This window comes from Macaca mulatta, chromosome 13 (assembly GCF_049350105.2).
Source record: "Macaca mulatta isolate MMU2019108-1 chromosome 13, T2T-MMU8v2.0, whole genome shotgun sequence".
NCBI classification, from domain to species: domain Eukaryota; kingdom Metazoa; phylum Chordata; class Mammalia; order Primates; family Cercopithecidae; genus Macaca; species Macaca mulatta.
Window position 1 is genome coordinate 39803822 of NC_133418.1, and position 20288 is coordinate 39824109.

Below are 20288 nucleotides of genomic sequence, written 5' to 3' on the forward strand. Positions count from 1 at the left end.
ACACACACTCTCTCTCTCTCTCTCTCTCTCTTTCTCACACCCATTTACCCTACTTTATTTTTCTTCATAGCTTTATCATTCCCTGAAATGATCTATACAAGTCTCTATTCTTATATTACATCCTTAGGAGCAGATGTATTTTTGAATCAGATTTTTTTTCATTTCAGAAGTTATATTTTATAACAAGTCTAGTAGGGCCTGTGACAGCACTCTGTAATCTAACATATTAGTTTTCACAGCAAAATGTTTCAACATGACAAGTGAGTGCAGTAGACAGAATAATGGCCCCCTAGAGATGTTCATGTCCTAATCCCCCAAACCTGTGAATATGTTAGTATACATGGAAAAGAACTTTGCTGATGTGATTAAGTTAAGGATCATGGATGGAGAGACTGTGCTGGATCATCTGGTGGACTGATTGATCATACATGGGCCATTACAAGCAGAAGGCAGGAAGGTCAGAGGCTGATAAGGAGATATAATGACATAAACAGAGGCCAGTGTGCTGAGATTACAGGCTGGAAGAAGACCATGAGCCAAGGCATGTTGGTCGCCTTGAAAAGACCCAAAGAGTTTTCAATTCTATTATTCCACATAACATTTCTTTTCCATTTCTGTCTTATGTCAGAGTTTTGGGGGAAAGGGTGCAGCCCAGAAAACTGCAGGGAAGCTGTCTGAGGATATTTACCAGGATGGGCCACATGCTGCTATTTCCTGAACAACAGGCAAGCTTGCCAAGGCTTTTACTTTAAGCATAAAGTTCAACAGCCACATATGTGCACCCTGAAAGACTCTGATTCCACATCCACAGAAATGGAACTTATTAAAACACATTTCAACCTTGCGACTAGAAATGCAATAAGTGGTAATATTTTGAACTAGTTTTGATGAATTCATTAAAAATAAGGTGCGGACATTTTTGTGGCTATAAATCTGTGGAGGAGTTTTAACAGAATACGTCAACCGAAGGCAAATATTTGTCTCATTGTCAAAATTCTGAGATGAAAACATCACTGATACACTGAAGCAACATCCCCAAATCAGAAAAACAGCAAAAATAGACAGATTCTCCTTTTCCAAAACTATAAACTAAGCTAAGAAATAATAATAAAAAAGTCCAGTGTTCCATTGACATTGCTTAGCAAGTATGTCAGATGCAAGGATTCCTATTTGTCCATACTGACTAGAATCAAGGGTTGAATGGACCACATGTTATTAGGTTCCCAGAGAAACATTTTAGGTGATTGTAGTCTTTTTTGCTTGTTTGGAATTTTGTTTCATACCTGGCTGAGTAGCGGCTCGAAGAGCATTAGGCAGCCGATTCACCTTTCTCATGATTTCTTTCCACGACTTGTCCACCTGAAGGAACATCTTGGACTCTGCAGGCAATTGCCTCTGAATATCTGGAGCACTGAAAATACTTTCTAGGTAGAGCCAGTTTCTTTGGCAGGTCAGCCACTCTTCCTAGGAGAAAAATATGGACATTGTCAAATTTTAATTCCCCAATTAAAAACATATGGTTACAGTAAAAATCATGACACAGGGAATCACTGTATCTTTTTCCTTGAGGGTCGTGTTATGACTCCTCACAGGTCGTTTGAAATTAAATTCCTTACAAGGTCCAAGATTCACCTTAGTCTGATTTCATCCCACTGTCTACTGAGCAGAGTTCTAATGGGTCTTCCATGTGGTTACCAGAATGGTTCCAGAGAAACATGATTAAAATTACTCACAGGAGAGATTCAGGGGGCAGCATGATGTTTACGCAAGGAGATGTGAAGGGAAAAGGAAAGTCTGGTGACCATTTTCAAACATAAACAAGATTTTCATGAAAAAAAGGTTGTTTTTTTTCTTTTATCTCAATCATGTGTTAATTCTTCCTTCACCTTTCTTTAAATAATGAAAATTAAAAAAAAAAAAAACCCTGCTCATGACAGCATATGTGGTAAATATAGAAGACTGGAAGACGAAAATCATGCATTCCCTCTGCTTTTAGACAAGTCACTGTTAATAAAAGAAATCAGAAATACAGGGTCAGAAATTAAATGTCCATAGATCTCACCTGTCCTCTGTGCCTCCTGCTATTACTGCATGTGTGCGCCCAAAATCCATGAAAGAGTTCCTCACTTCTCACTCTAGGTTTGAGAGTAAGCCCAAATGTCACAACCACTTCCTGGTTTGTCTTAGGTCTCACACTTTCCGAGTAATTCATTCTCTGGGGGGTCTTCACTATTCAGCTTAGGTTTCTTTCAGGGACCTTCTATGAAAATGTCCCCTTTGACTTTGATCTGTAGTCCCTCCCTTCACAGGGCTCAGCCATCAGTCCAGGAGGGCTGGACAGGACTCAGACAATGTGGTTGGTTGAAGAAGATGAATTTCTGAGAAAGTTCTCTTTGAAACAAAGTTGGCACAAGTTATCTTTTCCCTCTTACTGCCTTTATTATTTCATAGATAACTTCTCATATTAGAATGTCTAGAAACCTAAACATAATTAAGTCAAGCTAAATATCTGAAGTCTAAGAAAGAGATTGGATGGGAACAAAGTGAGATTAGTGTAAGTGGGTTTTTTGTTTTGCTATGGGACAATCAAAGGTGGAAAAAAATCAAAAGGGCATGTGCACCACAAGGAGAGATTCCAAGGAGACTTCAAGCAACAATGAGCATTCTTCCAGTAAATATAAAGTCGTTGTAGCAAGACTCATAAGGTGGCCCCCAAGATGTGGCATTCACATTCCTGTGTAATCCTCTCCCCTTGAGTGTGGGTGCCATCTGTGACTTGTTCCCAGGCATATGGGATGTGGCAAAGGTAACAGAATGTACATAATTGTGTTTATGTTATATAAGACTGTAATAGTCATCTTGCTAGGATCTTTTTCTTCCTTGCTAGATTGATGCAGCCAATGGTCATGGTCACATAAAGAAAAAAATGTGGGCAACATCTAGGAGCTGAGGATGGCCTCCAGCTGAGAGCCAGCAAGAGATTGAAGCCCTTAGCCCAAGAATTCCCAGAAAATTAATTCTGCCAACAACTGAGTGAGCTTGGAAGTGGATCATTCCTCGGTTAAACTTCTGATGAGAACCCAGTCTGGCTGACATCTTAATTGCAACCTTGTTAGACCCTGAGCAAGAGGCCTCAGTTAAACCATGCCTGAACTCCTGAGCCACAGAAACTGTGAGATAACAAAGGTATTGCTTAAGTTTGTAGTATTTGTTTCACAGCAAAATGATAATACAGGCATGCTTTGTTTTATTGTGCTTCACTTTACTGCACTTTGCAGATACTGCAGTTTTTATAAATTGAAGTTTTGTGGGAACCCTGCATCAAAAAGTTAATTCATGCCATTTTCCCAACAACATGTGCTTACTCTGTCTCTGGGTCACATTTTGATAATTCTTGCAATATTAAAAATATTATTATTAAACATTATTATTATTATATCTGTTATGGTGATCTGTGATCAGTAATCTTTGATGTTATGATTATAATTGTTTTGGGGTGCCATGAACCATGCTTATATAAGATGGCAAACTTAATTGATAAGTATTATCTATGTTCTGTCTGCTCCACTGACTGGCTGTTCCCCTGTTCCCCTATCTCATTTCTTCTCCTCACTGCCCCCTGTCATTCCCTGAGACACAACAATATTGAAATTAGGCCAATTAATAACACTACAATGGCCTTTAAGTGTCCAAGTGAAAGGAACAGTCACATGTCTCTCAATTTAAATCAAAAGTTAGAAATGATTAAACTTAGTTAAGAAGGCATGTCAAAAGCCAAGATAGGCCAAAGGCTTAGCCTCTTGCACGGAACAATTAAGACAGTTGTGAATGCAAAGGAAAAGTTCTTGAAGGAAATTAAAAATGCAACTTCAGTGAAGACACAAATGATAAAAAGCCAAAACCCTATTTCTGATTTGGAGAAAGTTTGAGTGGTTTGAATAGAAGATCAAACCAACCATAACATTCCCTTAAGCTAAAGCCTAGTCTGAGGCAAGACTCTAACTGTTTTCAATTTTAAAAAGGCTAAGAGAGGTGAGGAAGCTGTGGAAGTAAAGTTTGAAGGTAGCAGAGGTTGATTCATGAGAGTGAAAGAAGTTATCGCTGTAACATAAAAGTGCAAGGTGAAGCAGCAAGTGCTGATGAAGCTGCAGCAAGTTATCCAGAGGATTTAGCTAAGATCATTGATGAAGGTGGCTACTCTCAACAACAGGTTTTCAATGAAGACAAAATAGCCTTCTATTAGAAGATGCCATGTAGGACTTTTATAGCTAATGAAGATAAGTCAATGCCTGGCTTCAAAGATTCAAAGGACAGGCTGACTCATGTTAGGGATAAATGCAGCTGGTGACTTTGAGTTAAAACCAATGCTCATTTACCATTCAAAAAATCTCAAGGCCCTTAAGAATTATGCCAAATCTACTCTGCCTGTGCTCTAAAAATGAAACAACAAAGCCTGTGTGACAGCACATCTGTTTACAGCATGATTTACTGAATATTTTAAGCCTACTGTTGAGACCTACTGCTCAGAAGAAAAGGCTTCTTTCAAAATACTACTGTTCATTGACAATGGACCTGGTAACCCAAGAGCTCTTACGAAGATGTACAAGGAGATTTACATTGTTTTCACGCCTGCTAACACAACATCCATTCTGCAGCCCATGGATTAAGGAGTACTTTCAATTTGAAAATCTTATTATTTAAGAAATACATTTTGTAAGGCTATATCTGCCACAGATAGTAATTCCTCTGATAGATCTGGGAAAAGTGAATTAAAAAACCCTCTGGAAAGGAGTCACCATTCTAGATGCCACTGAAAATATTTGTCATTCATGGGAGGAGGTCAAAATATCAACACTAATAGGAGTTTGGAAGAAGTTGACCCCAACCCTCATAGGTGACTTTGAGGGATTCAAGACTTCAGTGGAGGAAACAACAGCAGATGTGGTGGAAATAGCAGGAGAACTAGAATTAGAAGTGGAGCCTGAAGATGTAACTGAATTGCTGCAATCTCATGATAAAATTTGAACAGATGAGGACTCACTTCTTATGGATGAGCAAAGAAAGTGGTTTCTTGAGATGGAATCTACTCCTGGGGAAAATGCTATAAACATTGTTGAAATGACAACAAAGGATTTAGGATATTACATAAACATAGCTGATAAAGCAGAAGTAGGGCTTGAGAACACTGACTCCAATTTTGAAAGAAGTTCTGTCATGGGTAAAATGCTATAAAATATTACATGCTACAAAGATTTTTTTTTTAATAGAAGGAAGAGTCGATGAATGTGGCAAACTTCATTGTTGTCTTATTTTAGGAAATTGCCACAGCACCCCCAACCTTCAGCAGCCACCCATCAACATTGAGGCAAGATCTTCCACCAGCCAAAAGATGATGAGTCACTGAAGGCTCAGATAATCATTAGCATTTTTTAGCAATATAGTATTGCACACTTAATGGACTACAGTACAGTATAAACATAACTTTTTAAAAAATAATTTCAACTTATATTTTAGATTCAGGGGTTACATGTGCAGGTTTGTTAAATGGGTATGCTGTGTAATGCCGAGGTTTGAGGTATGAATGATCTTGTCATTCAGAGAGTGAGCATAGTATCCAATAGGTAGTTTTTCCACCCTTGCACCCTTCCTCTCTCCCCTCTTTAGTAGTCTCCAGTGGCTATTGTTTCTATCTTTGTGTCCATGTATTCCCAATTCAACATAACTTTTATATGTTCTTTGAAACAAAAAAATTCATATGGCAAAATTTCTTTATTGCAACGTTTGGGTTATCATGGTGGTTTGGAACCAAATCTACAATATGATTGAAGTATACCTATGCAAGGGCGATGGTAAAATCATTAAGCTGTATAATTATGTAAAGAAGAGCTCAATACCTGTGCATTTCCCTTACATTCTAAACACAATAACATGTCCACAATTAAAACTTACATTTTATTTCTTTTTTTAAAATTATTATTATACTTTAAGTTCTAGGGTACATGCGCATAATGTGCAGGTTTGTTACATATGTATACTCGTGCCATGTTGCCGTGCTGCACCCATCAACTCGTCAGCAACCATCAAGTCGTCATTTACATCAGGTATAACTCCCAATGCATTCCCTCCCCCCTCCCCCCTCCCCATGATAGGCCCCGGTGTGTGATGTTCCCCTTCCAGAGTCCAAGTGATCTCATTGTTCAGTTCCCACCTATGAGTGAGAACATGCGGTGTTTGGTTTTCTGTTCTTGCGATAGTTTGCTAAGAATGATGGTTTCCAGCTGCATCCATGTCCCTACGAAGGACACAAATTCATCCTTTTTTATGGCTGCATAGTATTCCATGGTGTATATGTGCCACATTTTCTTAATCCAGTCTGTCACTGATGGACATTTGGGTTGATTCTAAGTCTTTGCTATTGTGAATAGTGCCGCAATAAACATACGTGTGCATGTGTCTTTATAGCAGCATGATTTATAATCCTTTGGGTATATACCCAGTAATGGGATGGCTGGGTCATATGGTACATCTAGTTCTAGATCCTTGAGGAATCGCCATACTGTTTTCCATAATGGTTGAACTAGTTTACAATCCCACCAACAGTGTAAAAGTGTTCCTATTTCTCCACATCCTCTCCAGCACCTGTTGTTTCCTGACTTTTTAATGATCGCCATTCTAACTGGTGTGAGATGGTATCTCATTGTGGTTTTGATTTGCATTTCTCTGATGGCCAGTGATGATGAGCACTTTTTCATGTGTCTGTTGGCTGTATGAATGTCTTCTTTTGAGAAATGTCTGTTCATATCCTTTGCCCACTTTTTGATGGGGTTGTTTCTTTTTTTCTTGTAAATGTGTTTGAGTTCTTTGTAGGTTCTGGATATTAGCCCTTTCTCAGATGAGTAGATTGCAAAAATTTTCTCCCATTCTGTAGGTTGCCTGTTCACTCTGATGGTAGTTTCTTTTGCTGTGCAGAAGCTCTTTAGTTTAATTAGATCCCATTTGTCAATTTTGGCTTTTGCTGCCGTTGCTTTTGGTGTTTTAGACATGAAGTCTTTGCCCATGCCTATGTCCTGAATGGTACTACCTAGGTTTTCCTCTAGGGTTTTTATGGTATTAGGTCTAACATTTAAGTCTCTAATCCATCTTGAATTAATTTTCGTATAAGGAGTAAGGAAAGGATCCAGTTTCAGCTTTCTACTTATGGCTAGCCAATTTTCCCAGCACAATTTATTAAATAGGAAATCCTTTCCCCATTTCTTGTTTCTCTCAGGTTTGTCAAAGATCAGATGGCTGTAGATGTGTGGTATTATTTCTGAGGACTCTGTTCTGTTCCATTGGTCTATATCTCTGTTTTGGTACCAGTACCATGCTGTTTTGGTTACTGTAGCCTTGTAGTATAGTTTGAAGTCAGGTAGCGTGATGCCTCCAGCTTTGTTCTTTTGACTTAGGATTGTCTTGGAGATGCGGGCTCTTTTTTGGTTCCATATGAACTTTAAAGCAGTTTTTTCCAATTCTGTGAAGAAACTCATTGGTAGCTTGATGGGGATGGCATTGAATCTATAAATAACCTTGGGCAGTATGGCCATTTTCACGATATTGATTCTTCCTATCCATGAGCATGGCATGTTCTTCCATTTGTTTGTGTCCTCTTTTATTTCACTGAGCAGTGGTTTGTAGTTCTCCCTGAAGAGGTCCTTTACATCCCTTGTAAGTTGGATTCCTAGGTATTCTATTCTCTTTGAAGCAATTGTGAATGGAAGTTCATTCATGATTTGGCTCTCTGTTTGTCTGTTACTGGTGTATACGAATGCTTGTGATTTTTGCATATTAATTTTGTATCCTGAGACTTTGCTGAAGTTGCTTATCAGCTTAAGGAGATTTTGTGCTGAGACAATGGGATTTTCTAAATATACAATCATGTCATCTGCAAAGAGGGACAATTTGACTTCTTCTTTTCCTAACTGAATACCCTTGATTTCTTTCTCTTGCCTGATTGCCCTAGTCAGAACTTCCAACACTATGTTGAACAGGAGTGGTGAGAGAGGGCATCCCCGTCTTGTGCCAGTTTTCAAAGGGAATTTTTCCAGTTTTTGCCCATTCAGTATGATATTGGCTGTGGGTTTGTCATAAATAGCTCTTATGATTTTGAGGTACGTTCCATCAATACCGAATTTATTGAGCGTTTGTAGCATGAAGGGCTGTTGAATTTTGTCAAAAGCCTTTTCTGCATCTATTGAGATAATCATGTGGTTCTTGTCTTTGGTTCTGTTTATATGCTGGATTATGTTTATTGATTTGTGAATGTTGAACCAGCCTTGCATCCCAGGGATGAAGCCCACTTGATCATGGTGGATAAGCTTTTTGATGTGCTGCTGAATCCAGTTTGCCAGTATTTTATTGAGGATTTTTGCATCGATGTTCATCAGGGATATTGGTCTAAAATTCTCTTTTTTTGTTGTGTCTCTGCCAGGCTTTGGTATCAGGATGATGTTGGCCTCATAAAATGAGTTAGGGAGGATTCCCTCTTTTTCTATTGATTGGAATAGTTTCAGAAGGAATGGTACCAGCTCCTCCTTGTACCTCTGGTAGAATTCAGCTGTGAATCCATCTGGTCCTGGACTTTTTTTGGTTGGTAGGCTATTAATTATTGCCTCAATTTCAGAGCCTGCTATTGGTCTATTCAGGGATTCAACTTCTTCCTGGTTTAGTCTTGGAAGAGTGTAAGTGTCCAGGAAATTATCCATTTCTTCTAGATTTTCTAGTTTATTTGCATAGAGGTGTTTATAGTATTCTCTAATGGTAGTTTGTATTTCTGTGGGGTTGGTGGTGATATCCCCTTTATCATTTTTTATTGTGTCTATTTGATTCTTCTCTCTTTTCTTCTTTATTAGTCTTGCTAGCGGTCTGTCAATTTTGTTGATCTTTTCAAAAAACCAACTCCTGGATTCATTGATTTTTTGGAGGGTTTTTTGTGTCTCTATCTCCTTGAGTTCGGCTCTGATCTTAGTTATTTCTTGCCTTCTGCCAGCTTTTGAATGCGTTTGCTCTTGCTTCTCTAGTTCTTTTAATTGTGATGTTAGAGTGTCAATTTTAGATCTTTCCTCCTTTCTCTTGTGGGCATTTAGTGCTATAAATTTCCCTCTACACACTGCTTTAAATGTGTCCCAGAGATTCTGGTATGTTGTGTCTTTGTTTCATTGGTTTCAAAGAACATCTTTATTTCTGCCTTCATTTCATTATGTACCCAGTAGTCATTCAGGAGCAGGTTGTTCAGTTTCCATGTAGTTGAGCGGTTTTGATTGAGTTTCTTAGTCCTGAATTGTAGTTTGATTGCACTGTGGTCTGCGAGACAGTTTGTTACAATTTCTGTTCTTATACATTTGCTGAGGAGTGCTTTACTTCCAATTATGTGGTCAATTTTGGAATAAGTGCGATGTGGTGCTGAGAAGAATGTATATTCTGTTGATTTGGGGTGGAGAGTTCTATAGATGTCTATTAGGTCTGCTTGCTGCAGAGATGAGTTCAATTCCTGGATATCCTTGTTAACTTTCTGTCTCGTTGATCTGTCTAATGTTGACAGTGGAGTGTTGAAGTCTCCCATTATTATTGTATGGGAGTCTAAGTCTTTTTGTAAGTCTCTAAGGACTTGCTTTATGAATCTGGGTGCTCCTGTATTGGGTGCATATATATTTAGGATAGTTAGCTCATCCTGTTGAATTGATCCTTTTACCATTATATAATGGCCTTCTTTGTCTCTTTTGATCTTTGATGGTTTAAAGTCTGTTTTATCAGAGACTAGTATTGCAATCCCTGCTTTTTTTTTGTTCTCCATTTGCTTGGTAAATCTTCCTCCATCCCTTTATTTTGAGCCTATGTATGTCTCTGCATGTGAGATGGGTCTCCTGAATACAGCAGACTGATGGGTCTTGACTCTTTATCCAGTTTGCCAGTCTGTGTCTTTTAATTGGACCATTTAGTCCATTTACATTTAAGGTTAATATTGTTATGTGTGAACTTGATCCTGCCATTATGATATTAACTGGTTATTTTGCTCGTTAGTTGATGCAGTTCTTCCTAGCCTAAATGGCCTTACATTTTGGCATGTTTTTGCAATGGCTGGTACCGGTTGTTCCTTTCCATGTTTAGTGCTTCCTTCAGGGTCTCTTGTAAGGCAGGCCTAGTGGTGACAAAATCTCTCAGCATTTGCTTATCTGTAAAGGATTTTATTTCTCCTTCACTTATGAAACTTAGTTTGGCTGGATATGAAATTCTGGGTTTAAAATTCTTTTCTTTAAGAATGTTAAATATTGGTCCCCACTCTCTTTTGGCTTGTAGAGTTTCTGCTGAGAGATCTGCTGTTAGTCTGATGGGCTTCCCTTTGTGGGTAACCCGACCTTTCTCTCTGGCTGCCCTTAAGAGTTTTTCCTTCATTTCAACTTTGGTGAATCTGGCAATTATGTGTCTTGGAGTTGCTCTTCTCGAGGAGTATCTTTGTGGCATTCTCTATATTTCCTGGATTTGAATGTTGGCCTGCCCTACTAGGTTGGGGAAGTTCTCCTGGATGATATCCTGAAGAGTGTTTTCCAACTTGGTTCCATTTTCCCCCTCACTTTCAGGCACCCCAATCAGACGTAGATTTGGTCTTTTTACATAATCCCATACTTCTTGCAGGCTTTGTTCATTTCTTCTTCGTCTTTTTTCTTTTGGTTTCTCTTCTCGCTTCATTTCGTTCATTTGATCCTCAATCGCTGATACTCTTTCTTCCAGTTGATCGAGTCGGTTACTGAAGTTTGTGCATTTGTCACGTATTTCTCGTGTCATGGTTTTCATCTCTTTCATTCCGTTTATGACCTTCTCTGCATTAATTACTCTAGCCATCAATTCTTCCACTTTTTTTTCAAGATTTTTAGTTTCTTTGCACTGGGTACATAATTCCTCCTTTAGCTCTGAGAAGTTTGATGGACTGAAGCCTTCTTCTCTCATCTAGTCAAAGTCATTCTCTGTCAAGCTTTGATCCATTGCTGGCGATGAGTTGCGCTCCTTTGCCGGGGGAGACGCGCTCTTATTTTTTGAATTTCCAGCTTTTCTGCCCTGGTTTTTCCCCATCTTTGTGGTTTTATCTGCCTCTGGTCTTTGATGATGATGGTGACGTACTGATGGGGTTTTGGTGTAGGTGTCCTTCCTATTTGATAGTTTTCCTTCTAACAGTCAGGACCCTCAGCTGCAGGTCTGTTGGAGATTACTTGAGGTCCACTCCAGACCCCGTTTGCCTGGGTATTAGCAGCAGAGGCTGCAGAAGATAGAATATTGCTGAACAGCGATTGTATCTGTCTGATTCTTGCTTTGGAGGCTTCCTCTCAGGGATGTACTCCACCCTGTGAGGTGTGGGGTGTCAGACTGCCCCTAGTGGGGGATGTCTCCCAGTTAGGCTACTCAGGGGTCAGGGACCCACTTGAGCAGGCAGTCTGTCCCTTCTCAGAACTCAACCTCCATGTTGGGAGATCCACTGCTCTCTTCAAAGCTGTCAGACAGAGTCGTTTGCATCTGCAGAGGTTTCTGCTGCTTTTGTGGTTGTTTACTGTGCCCTGTCCCCAGAGGTGGAATCTACAGAGACAGGCAGGTTTCCTTGAGCTGCTGTGAGCTCCACCCAGTTCGAGCTTCCCAGCGGCTTTGTTTACCTACTTAAGCCTCAGCAATGGTTGTTGCCCCTACCCCAGCCTCGCTGCTGCCTTGCCGCGTGATCGCAGACTGCTGTGCTAGCAATGAGGGAGGCTCCGTGGGTGTGGGACCCTCCTGGCCAGGTGTGGGAATAATCTCCTGGTGTGCCTGTTTGCTTAAAGCGCAGTATTGGGGTGGGAGTTACCCAATTTTCCAGGTGTTGTGTGTCTCAGTTCCCTTGGCTAGGAAAAGGGATTCCCTTTCCCCTTGCGCTTCCCAGGTGAGGCGATGCCTCGCCCTGCTTCAGCTGTCGCTGTTCGGGCTGCAGCAGCTGACCAGCACCGATTGTCTGGCACTCCCTAGTGAGATTAACCCAGTACCTCAGTTGAAAATGCAGAAATCATCGGTCTTCTGTGTCATTCGCCCTAGGAGTTGGAGACTGGAGCTGTTCCTATTTGGCCATCTTGCTCTGCCCCAAAACTTACATTTTAAAACCATATAGTATTTAAATAATGAAACAAATAATTCCTAAGGTCCTTGTGACTCTCCAATTCTCTGAGTGTATGAATCGAAATCATTCTTACTCACCAGTGTCTGATTAAATAAAGCAAGTTGTTTTTGCCATTCATCCACTCGAGTTTTCAGTGGACCAACGTAACGTGATGAGGCAAGGGTTGCAACATTGATGGTGCTATCATCAAGAAGGACCTTTAAAGGAAGGGGAAGAAAACACATGCAGCACCAAGTATTTGCACTTTCAGTACTATTTCAGATACATAATCCCAAGTGTCTACTTAAAGGTCAACTCTTTGAATTAATAGCTTAGTCCCTCCTACTGTTTCCTACTCATCAATTTTCCCTCATTATTCACATCCTTGTGGCACCACGATGTTCTTTCAAAGGTCAGCTAGGACTTCTGATTGCCAAATTTCTGCTGTTCCTATAATTAACAATGGCACGAGTTTTTGTTTGAGTTGACGCTCTTCTCCTCTCTCTGCTCACTATTAGGTAACTTTTACCTTCTTAACACAATTTGATCACCCGGGCTTGCCTTTGTTTCTCAAAATATCATATACTGGCAAAATTACCTGTCTTCTGTCCAATGAATTATCACTTTCTGTCAATTATCTCAAGGAAGAGAGAACTGAACTCATTCATATCAAGCTCTGAATGGTTATACACAGTTTCTCCTCTACCTCCCTCCCCTACTACTCCCCTTTATACAACAGCATCTCTCACGAAGCATGTGAATTTTAAAAAATGTGTCTGTTAATCTGAAAGATTTAATGGTCCATTTTAATAATAAGCCTTTTGAGAGTAGAACCCTCACTACATTTAGCCTAAACTTACTGACCTCTTTGAGTCTGCTCTCCCATCCCCTGCGCAGAGTGATGTCTGGTCTTGCTCTTTCAACCTACACCTGGAAAAGCTATTTTATCTCTAATTCCGGCCTGGATACACCCTATTAGGCCAGGGCTTTGCCTTTTAAGTTGGGCTATGTGACCCAGCTCCCTTTGCTAAACAAATGCGCCTTCAGATTTTAAATGATAAAGACTATTCCAAACACATGAGTTAGATTTATTTTCTTCTGTGGTTGACAGAGTATGGCCATTGTCTCCTAATTCCAATAAGTTCAAGTGAACTTAGCCTTTTAGTGTGCTATAAACATGAAATGCTCATTCAGGTTTCTTTGCCTTATTTACAGGGTTTGAAGTGCCCTTTATTTTTTTTCTATGTCTATTAAATCCCATCTAATATTTAAGATCCAGCTTGTTATGACTGGTCTAGGAAGAATGCTCTGATCACTTCAGCTGTAACTGGTCTCCTTGTTTTTGTAAGTTCCTCAATAGTTACCAACTACAGGTTGTAACTCTTACATATATATGCAATTTTTAACGCTTTGTTAAATATTTCATGTACAAGCATTCATGTTAATTATTTGCATTCATTTTGCTTTCCCAATTAGATTTTTCTTATTAAGTGACTCTCATATTTTATTCCCTCATCATAATCTCTCACAGAAGATTTAAGACTAGGTGTGACTGGGATCTTTACCATAAGCTTTCAATAACCTAGTCACCCACCTGTATGTCATCTGTGCCGCCCAGTATAAACACATCTTTGGAGTCACGGTGAGGCAGAATGACAAATTCAGTTGTTTTCCAAGAGTCCTCCACCTTAGAAATAATTCAAGTCTTAGGATATCTGAATTCAGTGTGCTTAGATACTCAATAAAGCATGTGAAATGAAATAAGTAAAAACTCCATAATTATCCCATTTTCCTCCTTATTGCCCTTTAAAATGCTTTTTTTTTTTTTTTTTTTTTTGAGAAGGAGTATCGCTCTGTTGCCCAGGCTGGAGTGCAGTGGCGCAATCTCGGCTCACTGCAAGCTCCGCCTCCCGAGTTCACACCATTCTTCTGCCTCAGCCTCCTGAGTAGCTGGGACTACAGGCACCCGCCACCACACCTGGCTAATTTTTTTTTTTAAATTTTTTATTTTTAGTAGAGATGAGGTTTCACCATGTTAGCCAGGATGGTCTTGATCGCCTGACCTCGTGATCTGCCCACCTCAGCCTCCCAAAGTGCTGGGATTATAGGCGTGAGCCACCACTCCCGGCCTGCCCTTTAAAATTCTTAAAATCTTCTTCTTGGATAAATGACACTAATTTGCTTAATTTTATTTGATTGACATTAACACATATGCTTTGACAGAAAAAAAATTCTTTTTATGCAGAGGGTTAGTAGGTGTGTATATATTTTTAGTGTAAGGAGATAGTATCATAACTGGGAAAATCTTAATGTCTTTTGAAGCATTTAACAGATTTCTCTGGTAGTTTTGGAGATAATTTATTTGAGTTTAAAAGATCTTTCTTGGGATATGGTTTCTTATATAAGCATGCACATTTCAAACCTTGTGGCCATCAAGTTCCTATGTGCTATAGGATAAGCAGAAGGAGGAGATTTTTAGAGGTGAAAACAGTTATACCTGTTGTAAGGAAACAACAGAGGGATGACTGATAATGAGAGAGTGAAAGCTGCAACGTTGAAAAATCCATCCAGATCACCAAATGTTGAATCTGAAAACTTTCACATTCCCTAATTATATATAGATAAATATATATTACAGATTTACCTTTTTAAGAATTGCTTCTAAGGCAGCTTCTCCAGAAGCCTGTCCAGATATGTCCTGGATTTCTTGACCAAAGTCAAAAACATGCAACTCGGAGAGCCTCTCCAAGGTTAATGGAATTTCAGTATCCACTAGAGTGGCATCAACTGTTTGTTCAATAGCTGCCCAATGTCTTGCCTTCAAAGTCGGGTTTCTCAAGTCAATGATAACTGGAAGCTGAAAAGCAAACACTCTCAGAGACATGATGCTTTTTATCTTAAAAATATAACCCAAAGGTTCTGGTTTCAATTTATGCATGTAGAGAGCTGGAAAGAGCACCACTTACCCTCTTTCCACAAAGCAAAATCTGGACGACTGCAAATTAATGGCTCTAATTGAGCCTATTAGTATACATGTGTAACCAACCTGCACGTTATGCACATGTACCCTAGAACTTAAAGTATAATTAAAAAAAAGAAAAAAAAACCAAGAGTGCAGGGTGGAACCAACTCAAAATTTGGAGAGAGATTGATACTGACAGGTTTCTCCACAAGGAGAAACAACAACTGAAAAATTTCCTACCTGGGGCAGATTCCTTGGGATGACATACAAACTATTAAGAAGATTCGGCTAAATTTTAAAAATAGAGTGCTAAATATTAACTGTGGGGTAGAATGAGAATGGAAAGTCTCTGAGCCTACAAATACAATAGAGATTGACAGTGAAGACTGAAAGGACTCCTGAGAAAGCTTTTCTTATGATGCTGGCTTGGGGAGGGAAACAGTGGCCATTGTAGTAGCTCCAAAAAATTCATCTGCCTTAGCTCCCTTGTGGAAAAAAACCCTTGATCTACAGGGAAAAGAGCAACAAACTGTGCTACCTTAAGGCACTAGTGATAACTCATTGATGATATCTTCCTATAACTGGAGAAATAGAACATGGAAAAAAAACAATTTACCCTTGGGGGAGGGACAGAAATAAATGCTAGGCTCAGCACTACAGTTGGAAAAGGGGGAGGAGCACCTGCGATAGGAATTCTGAGAACAAGAGCTGGAGTGCCTCGTAAGATAAAGGGTTTTATGAGAACATGAGGGAATGTTCCTTCTCACCTCCGCCACCAGGTTAACAAATATTGAGTAAAAATAGCAGTGGGATACAGAGTGGAAAGCTGCCAGTGACAGATTCTCAGTGAGCACAACACAAAGGGAAGACCCAAGGTCAGGGGAAAATAGAAATTGAGAAAATAACCTTTGGTAAACCAGCCCAATCCTAAATTCAAGGTATCACTAGAAAAATTTGAAGCCTGTGGTGCCTGAGGGTAACCATAGCAACATCAACCCTTAAACCTAGCTCAATTCCTAATTAGATTTAATGCAACATGTCACACAAAAATCCAAGTAGAAGAAGAGGCATGCTCATTTCCAAGCATAAATATTATTTGCTTTGGTATTTACTGTACTATATAAGATACCTGACTTTAAACAAAAAATTAAGATGCATATGAAAAGGCAAGAAAAACCACACATCTAAGAGGCAAAACAATAATCAGATCCAGAAATGACACATATGTTGGAAGTAGATAATTTAAAATAACTATGATTAATACGTTAAAGGTTCTAAAGGAAAAGTTAGATAACAAACAAAATCAATTGGGAAATGTCAACAGAGAGATGGAAAGTACAATTACAAATCGAACAAAAACGCTAGAAATAAAAAAAGAGATAAGAGATAAAGAATGCCTGTAAAGGGTTTAACACAGCCAAGGAATTAATGAACTTGAAGATAAATGAGTATAAATTCAAGAAACTGACACACAGAAAAAAGAGGGAAAAGAAAAAATAAAAACAAAACGGAGCATCCAAGACCTGTGGGACAATGTCAAACAGCCTAAAGTACATACCATAGAAATCATAGAAGGAGAAGAGAGAGAGAAAACAGATCAGAAGAAATGTTTGAAAAATAACAGCTGCAAAATTTTTCAAAATTAAAAACGAACACCAAATCACAGATCCAAGAAACTCAGAGAACATCAAGCAAAATAAATTTGAACAGTAAACAATAACCCATGCACACTTAGGCATACTCTATTCCTAACTGATGAGAATCAAGATAAAGAGAAAATCTTGAAGGTAGTCAGACCAAAAAAAAAAAAAAAAAAAAAAAAAAAAAAAGACATATTATCTACAGAACAATGGAAACTTAAAACTACAGCAGACTGCTTGTCCAAAATCATGCAAACAAGAAAAGAATACCTCCAAATTACTGAAGGAAAAACAGAAACAAAAACTGTTGACTCAGAATTATATACACAGTGAAAATATCATTCAAAACTAAAGGATAAAGACTTCCTCAAAATAAAAACCGAGGAAATTAATTGTTAGCATACATACTTGATAAGAAATATTAAAGGATATTCTTTAGGCAGAATGAGCATGTTATGAGTCAGAAACTTAGATCCGCACAAAGCAATGAAGAACATTGGAAATGGAATACTGGTAAAGTGAAACTCATTTTCTTTCTTATTTTTATTGCTCTAAAAGATAACTGTCTGGAGCAAAAATAGTAAAAATAAGTTATATTTATAGTATACATAAATATAGACATAACAACATCAGCACAAAGAATGTGTGGAGGAATTAATTAGGTGTGTACTATTATAAGGTCTTTACAGTACATGTGAAATAGTAAAATACTTGATTTGGGTTAATTATAAATCTATATTTTAAGCTTAGGATAACAATTTTAAACAATTTTATAAAAAATTGTGTCTAAAAATTATTGAAAAAGTGGTATGAATGATAATTTCAGTGAGAAGATAAAATGGAATAATAAAATATGCAATTAAATTAAAAGGCGCAAAAAGAGAAAAAAAGAAACAAAGAACAAATAAAATAAATAAAACAGCTAGCAAGATGGTAGATTTAATCCAACTATATAAATAATGACTTTTAAATGTGAGTGGACTACACACACCTGTTAAGGGACTAAGAATGTCAGACTGGATAAAAAAATAGGAATCAATTCTATGCTATCTAAATAAATATATTCTAAATATAAAAACACAGACAAGTTAAAAGTAAAAAATGCAGAAAGCCATGTCACACAAACACTAAAAGAAAGCTGAACTAGCTATATTCATTTCAGACAATGTAAATGTTAGAACAAGGAATCTTATCAGAGATAAAGAGAGACAATTTATAAATGATGAAAGGGTCAAGTCCTCAAAAAGAAGTAACTATACTAAATGTGTACACATCCAACAACACAACATCAAAATAAATGAAGCACCACTATCTTGAGGTGGCAGTATCATCATAAAGTTATTCACCCATTCATTCAAACCCTCATTTATATCAGAATGAATTCGTGGATATTTATTTTATAACGGGTTATAATACAATACTACATTTTTTTTTGCCTCAAATTATTATGGCTTTGGCCATTAAGACTTCCTTGCCCTTTTGATATTCTCTCATCATTTTGTTTTTTGAGCCCTTTCTTACTTTCCAGCACCTCAAGATGCTCCAGGTTCATCTTGCATATTTCCTGACCCATCCATATACTCAGACATTTCTACAAGGATTCCTTATAGTATTATCATAGTAACAATATTATTATAGTATAATAATAATACAGTATAATAATATTATAATATATTAATAATAATATAGTATTATTATTCCTTATAGTATTAAAAATGAAAATCTGGGCCAGGCAAGGTGGTTCACATCTGTAATCCCAGCACTTTGGGAGGCCGAGGCGGGTGGATCCCAAGGTCAGGAGATTGAGACCATCCTGGCTAACATGGTGAAACCCCGTCTCTACTAAAAATACAAAAAATTAGCTGGGCGTGGTGGTGGGCGCCTGTAGTCCCAGCTACTCGGGAGGCTGAGGCAGGAGAATGGCGTGAATGCGGGAGGTGGAGCTTGCAGTGAGCAGAGATTACACTGCCCCTGCACTCCAGCCTGGGCGACAGAGCAAGACTCCATATCAAAAAAAAAAAAAAAAAAAAAAAAAAAAAAAGAAAGAAAAGAAAAGAAAAGAAAATCTGTATACAAATTATGCTCATCGCTACTGGGGTGTCCATGCTTTTAGGAGGTGGAACATAAATTTCCACCCCTTAAGTATGGCTGTGCATAGTAACTTCCTTTCAAAGAATACAGTATGGAAAGGGCAGTAGTAACTGTACAGTTAAGACAAATGCTACTTCAACCATGTGGTCAAGCTGAACACCATCAGTGAAAAGTCATGTTGACAGCATGTATTTTGGATATGAGGCGATGAAAATGATACTTTACCTGTCTTGTCTTCTTTGTAAGAATCTATAATTCCAGTGTAATTATGAGAAAAACAGCAAACAAATCCAAATTGAAGGATATTATATAAACTACTTGACTAGCACTTTTCAAAATGATCAAGGTCATGAAAAACAAGGACAGTTTGAGAAACTGTCACAGTCTAGTAGAGCCTAAGAAGACATGACAACCAAATGTAATGTTTTATTATAGATGAAATCTTGGGACAGAAAAAGAAAAGGATGTTAGGTAAAAACTAAGACAATTCAGATAAAGCATGGACTTTAGTTAATAATAATGGATTGATATTGGTACATTAGTGGTGACAAGTGTATTATACTAATTAATGTAACATGTTAATAAAAGAAACAGAATGTGGAGTATATGGGAACCCTTGGTATATTGTTATAACTTTTCTATGAATCTGAAACTATTCTAAAATAAAAGTATATTTAAAAAATAAATGCATAAACAGATAGAATGGAAAGGAGAATTACGTAAATCCACAATCATAGTTAGAGAGTTCAACACTCCTCTCTGAGTCACTAACAGAACAAGCAGGCAGAAAATCAGCAAGGGTATAGATGATCTGAACACCACCGCCAAGCAAGTCTACCTAATTAACACTTGTAGAATGATCGCTGAGCAACAGCGGAATGCACATTCTTCTCAATGCATATGGAAGATTCACCAAAATTGACCATATTCTGGGATATAAAACAAACCTTACAAAATTTAAAAGGACAGAAATCATAAAACTATGTTTTTGGACCATAAGAGAGTTTTATAGATATTGAGAAGCTAAATATAAAATAGATATGGAAAGGCAAAGGAATTAGAATTGACAAAACAACTGTAAAAAGGAAGAACAAAATTGGAGGATTAAGACTACTCGATTTCAAGACTTACTAGCTATCATGATTAAGAAAGTGTGCTATTGATGTAAGAATAGACTTATAGAGCAATGAAACAGAACAGAGTCCAGAAATAGACTAAAAAATACAGTCAATTGACTTTTGGTAAAGGTGCAAAGGTGAGTCAATGGAGAATAGTGTCTGGGGAGGATAGTCATTTTGAAATAATGACTGAAGAAAAAATAATAATTTCAAATACTGCTGCTGCATTAATTGGATATAACGTGTACAAAAGTACACCGTGATACCTGATCTTTTATGAAAAAATTAACTCTAAATAGATCATATATCTAAACATAGAAAACAAAACCTTT

At 38.0% G+C, this 20288-nt stretch overlaps 1 protein-coding gene across 1 annotated transcript in view; it reads right to left on the reverse strand.

Annotated features, from left to right (window-relative positions):
* The window catches only part of DNAH6 (dynein axonemal heavy chain 6), a 381338-nt gene that overhangs the window by 213446 nt on the left and 147604 nt on the right, over positions 1 to 20288 (reverse strand). Inside the window, exons 19-22 of the mRNA XM_015112750.3 lie at positions 14790 to 15002; positions 13740 to 13832; positions 12244 to 12363; positions 1284 to 1464 (exon numbers count right to left, since the gene is read on the reverse strand). Coding sequence (XP_014968236.2) covers positions 1284 to 1464; positions 12244 to 12363; positions 13740 to 13832; positions 14790 to 15002 — 607 coding nt within the window. The remainder of the gene's footprint in view (positions 1 to 1283; positions 1465 to 12243; positions 12364 to 13739; positions 13833 to 14789; positions 15003 to 20288) is intronic.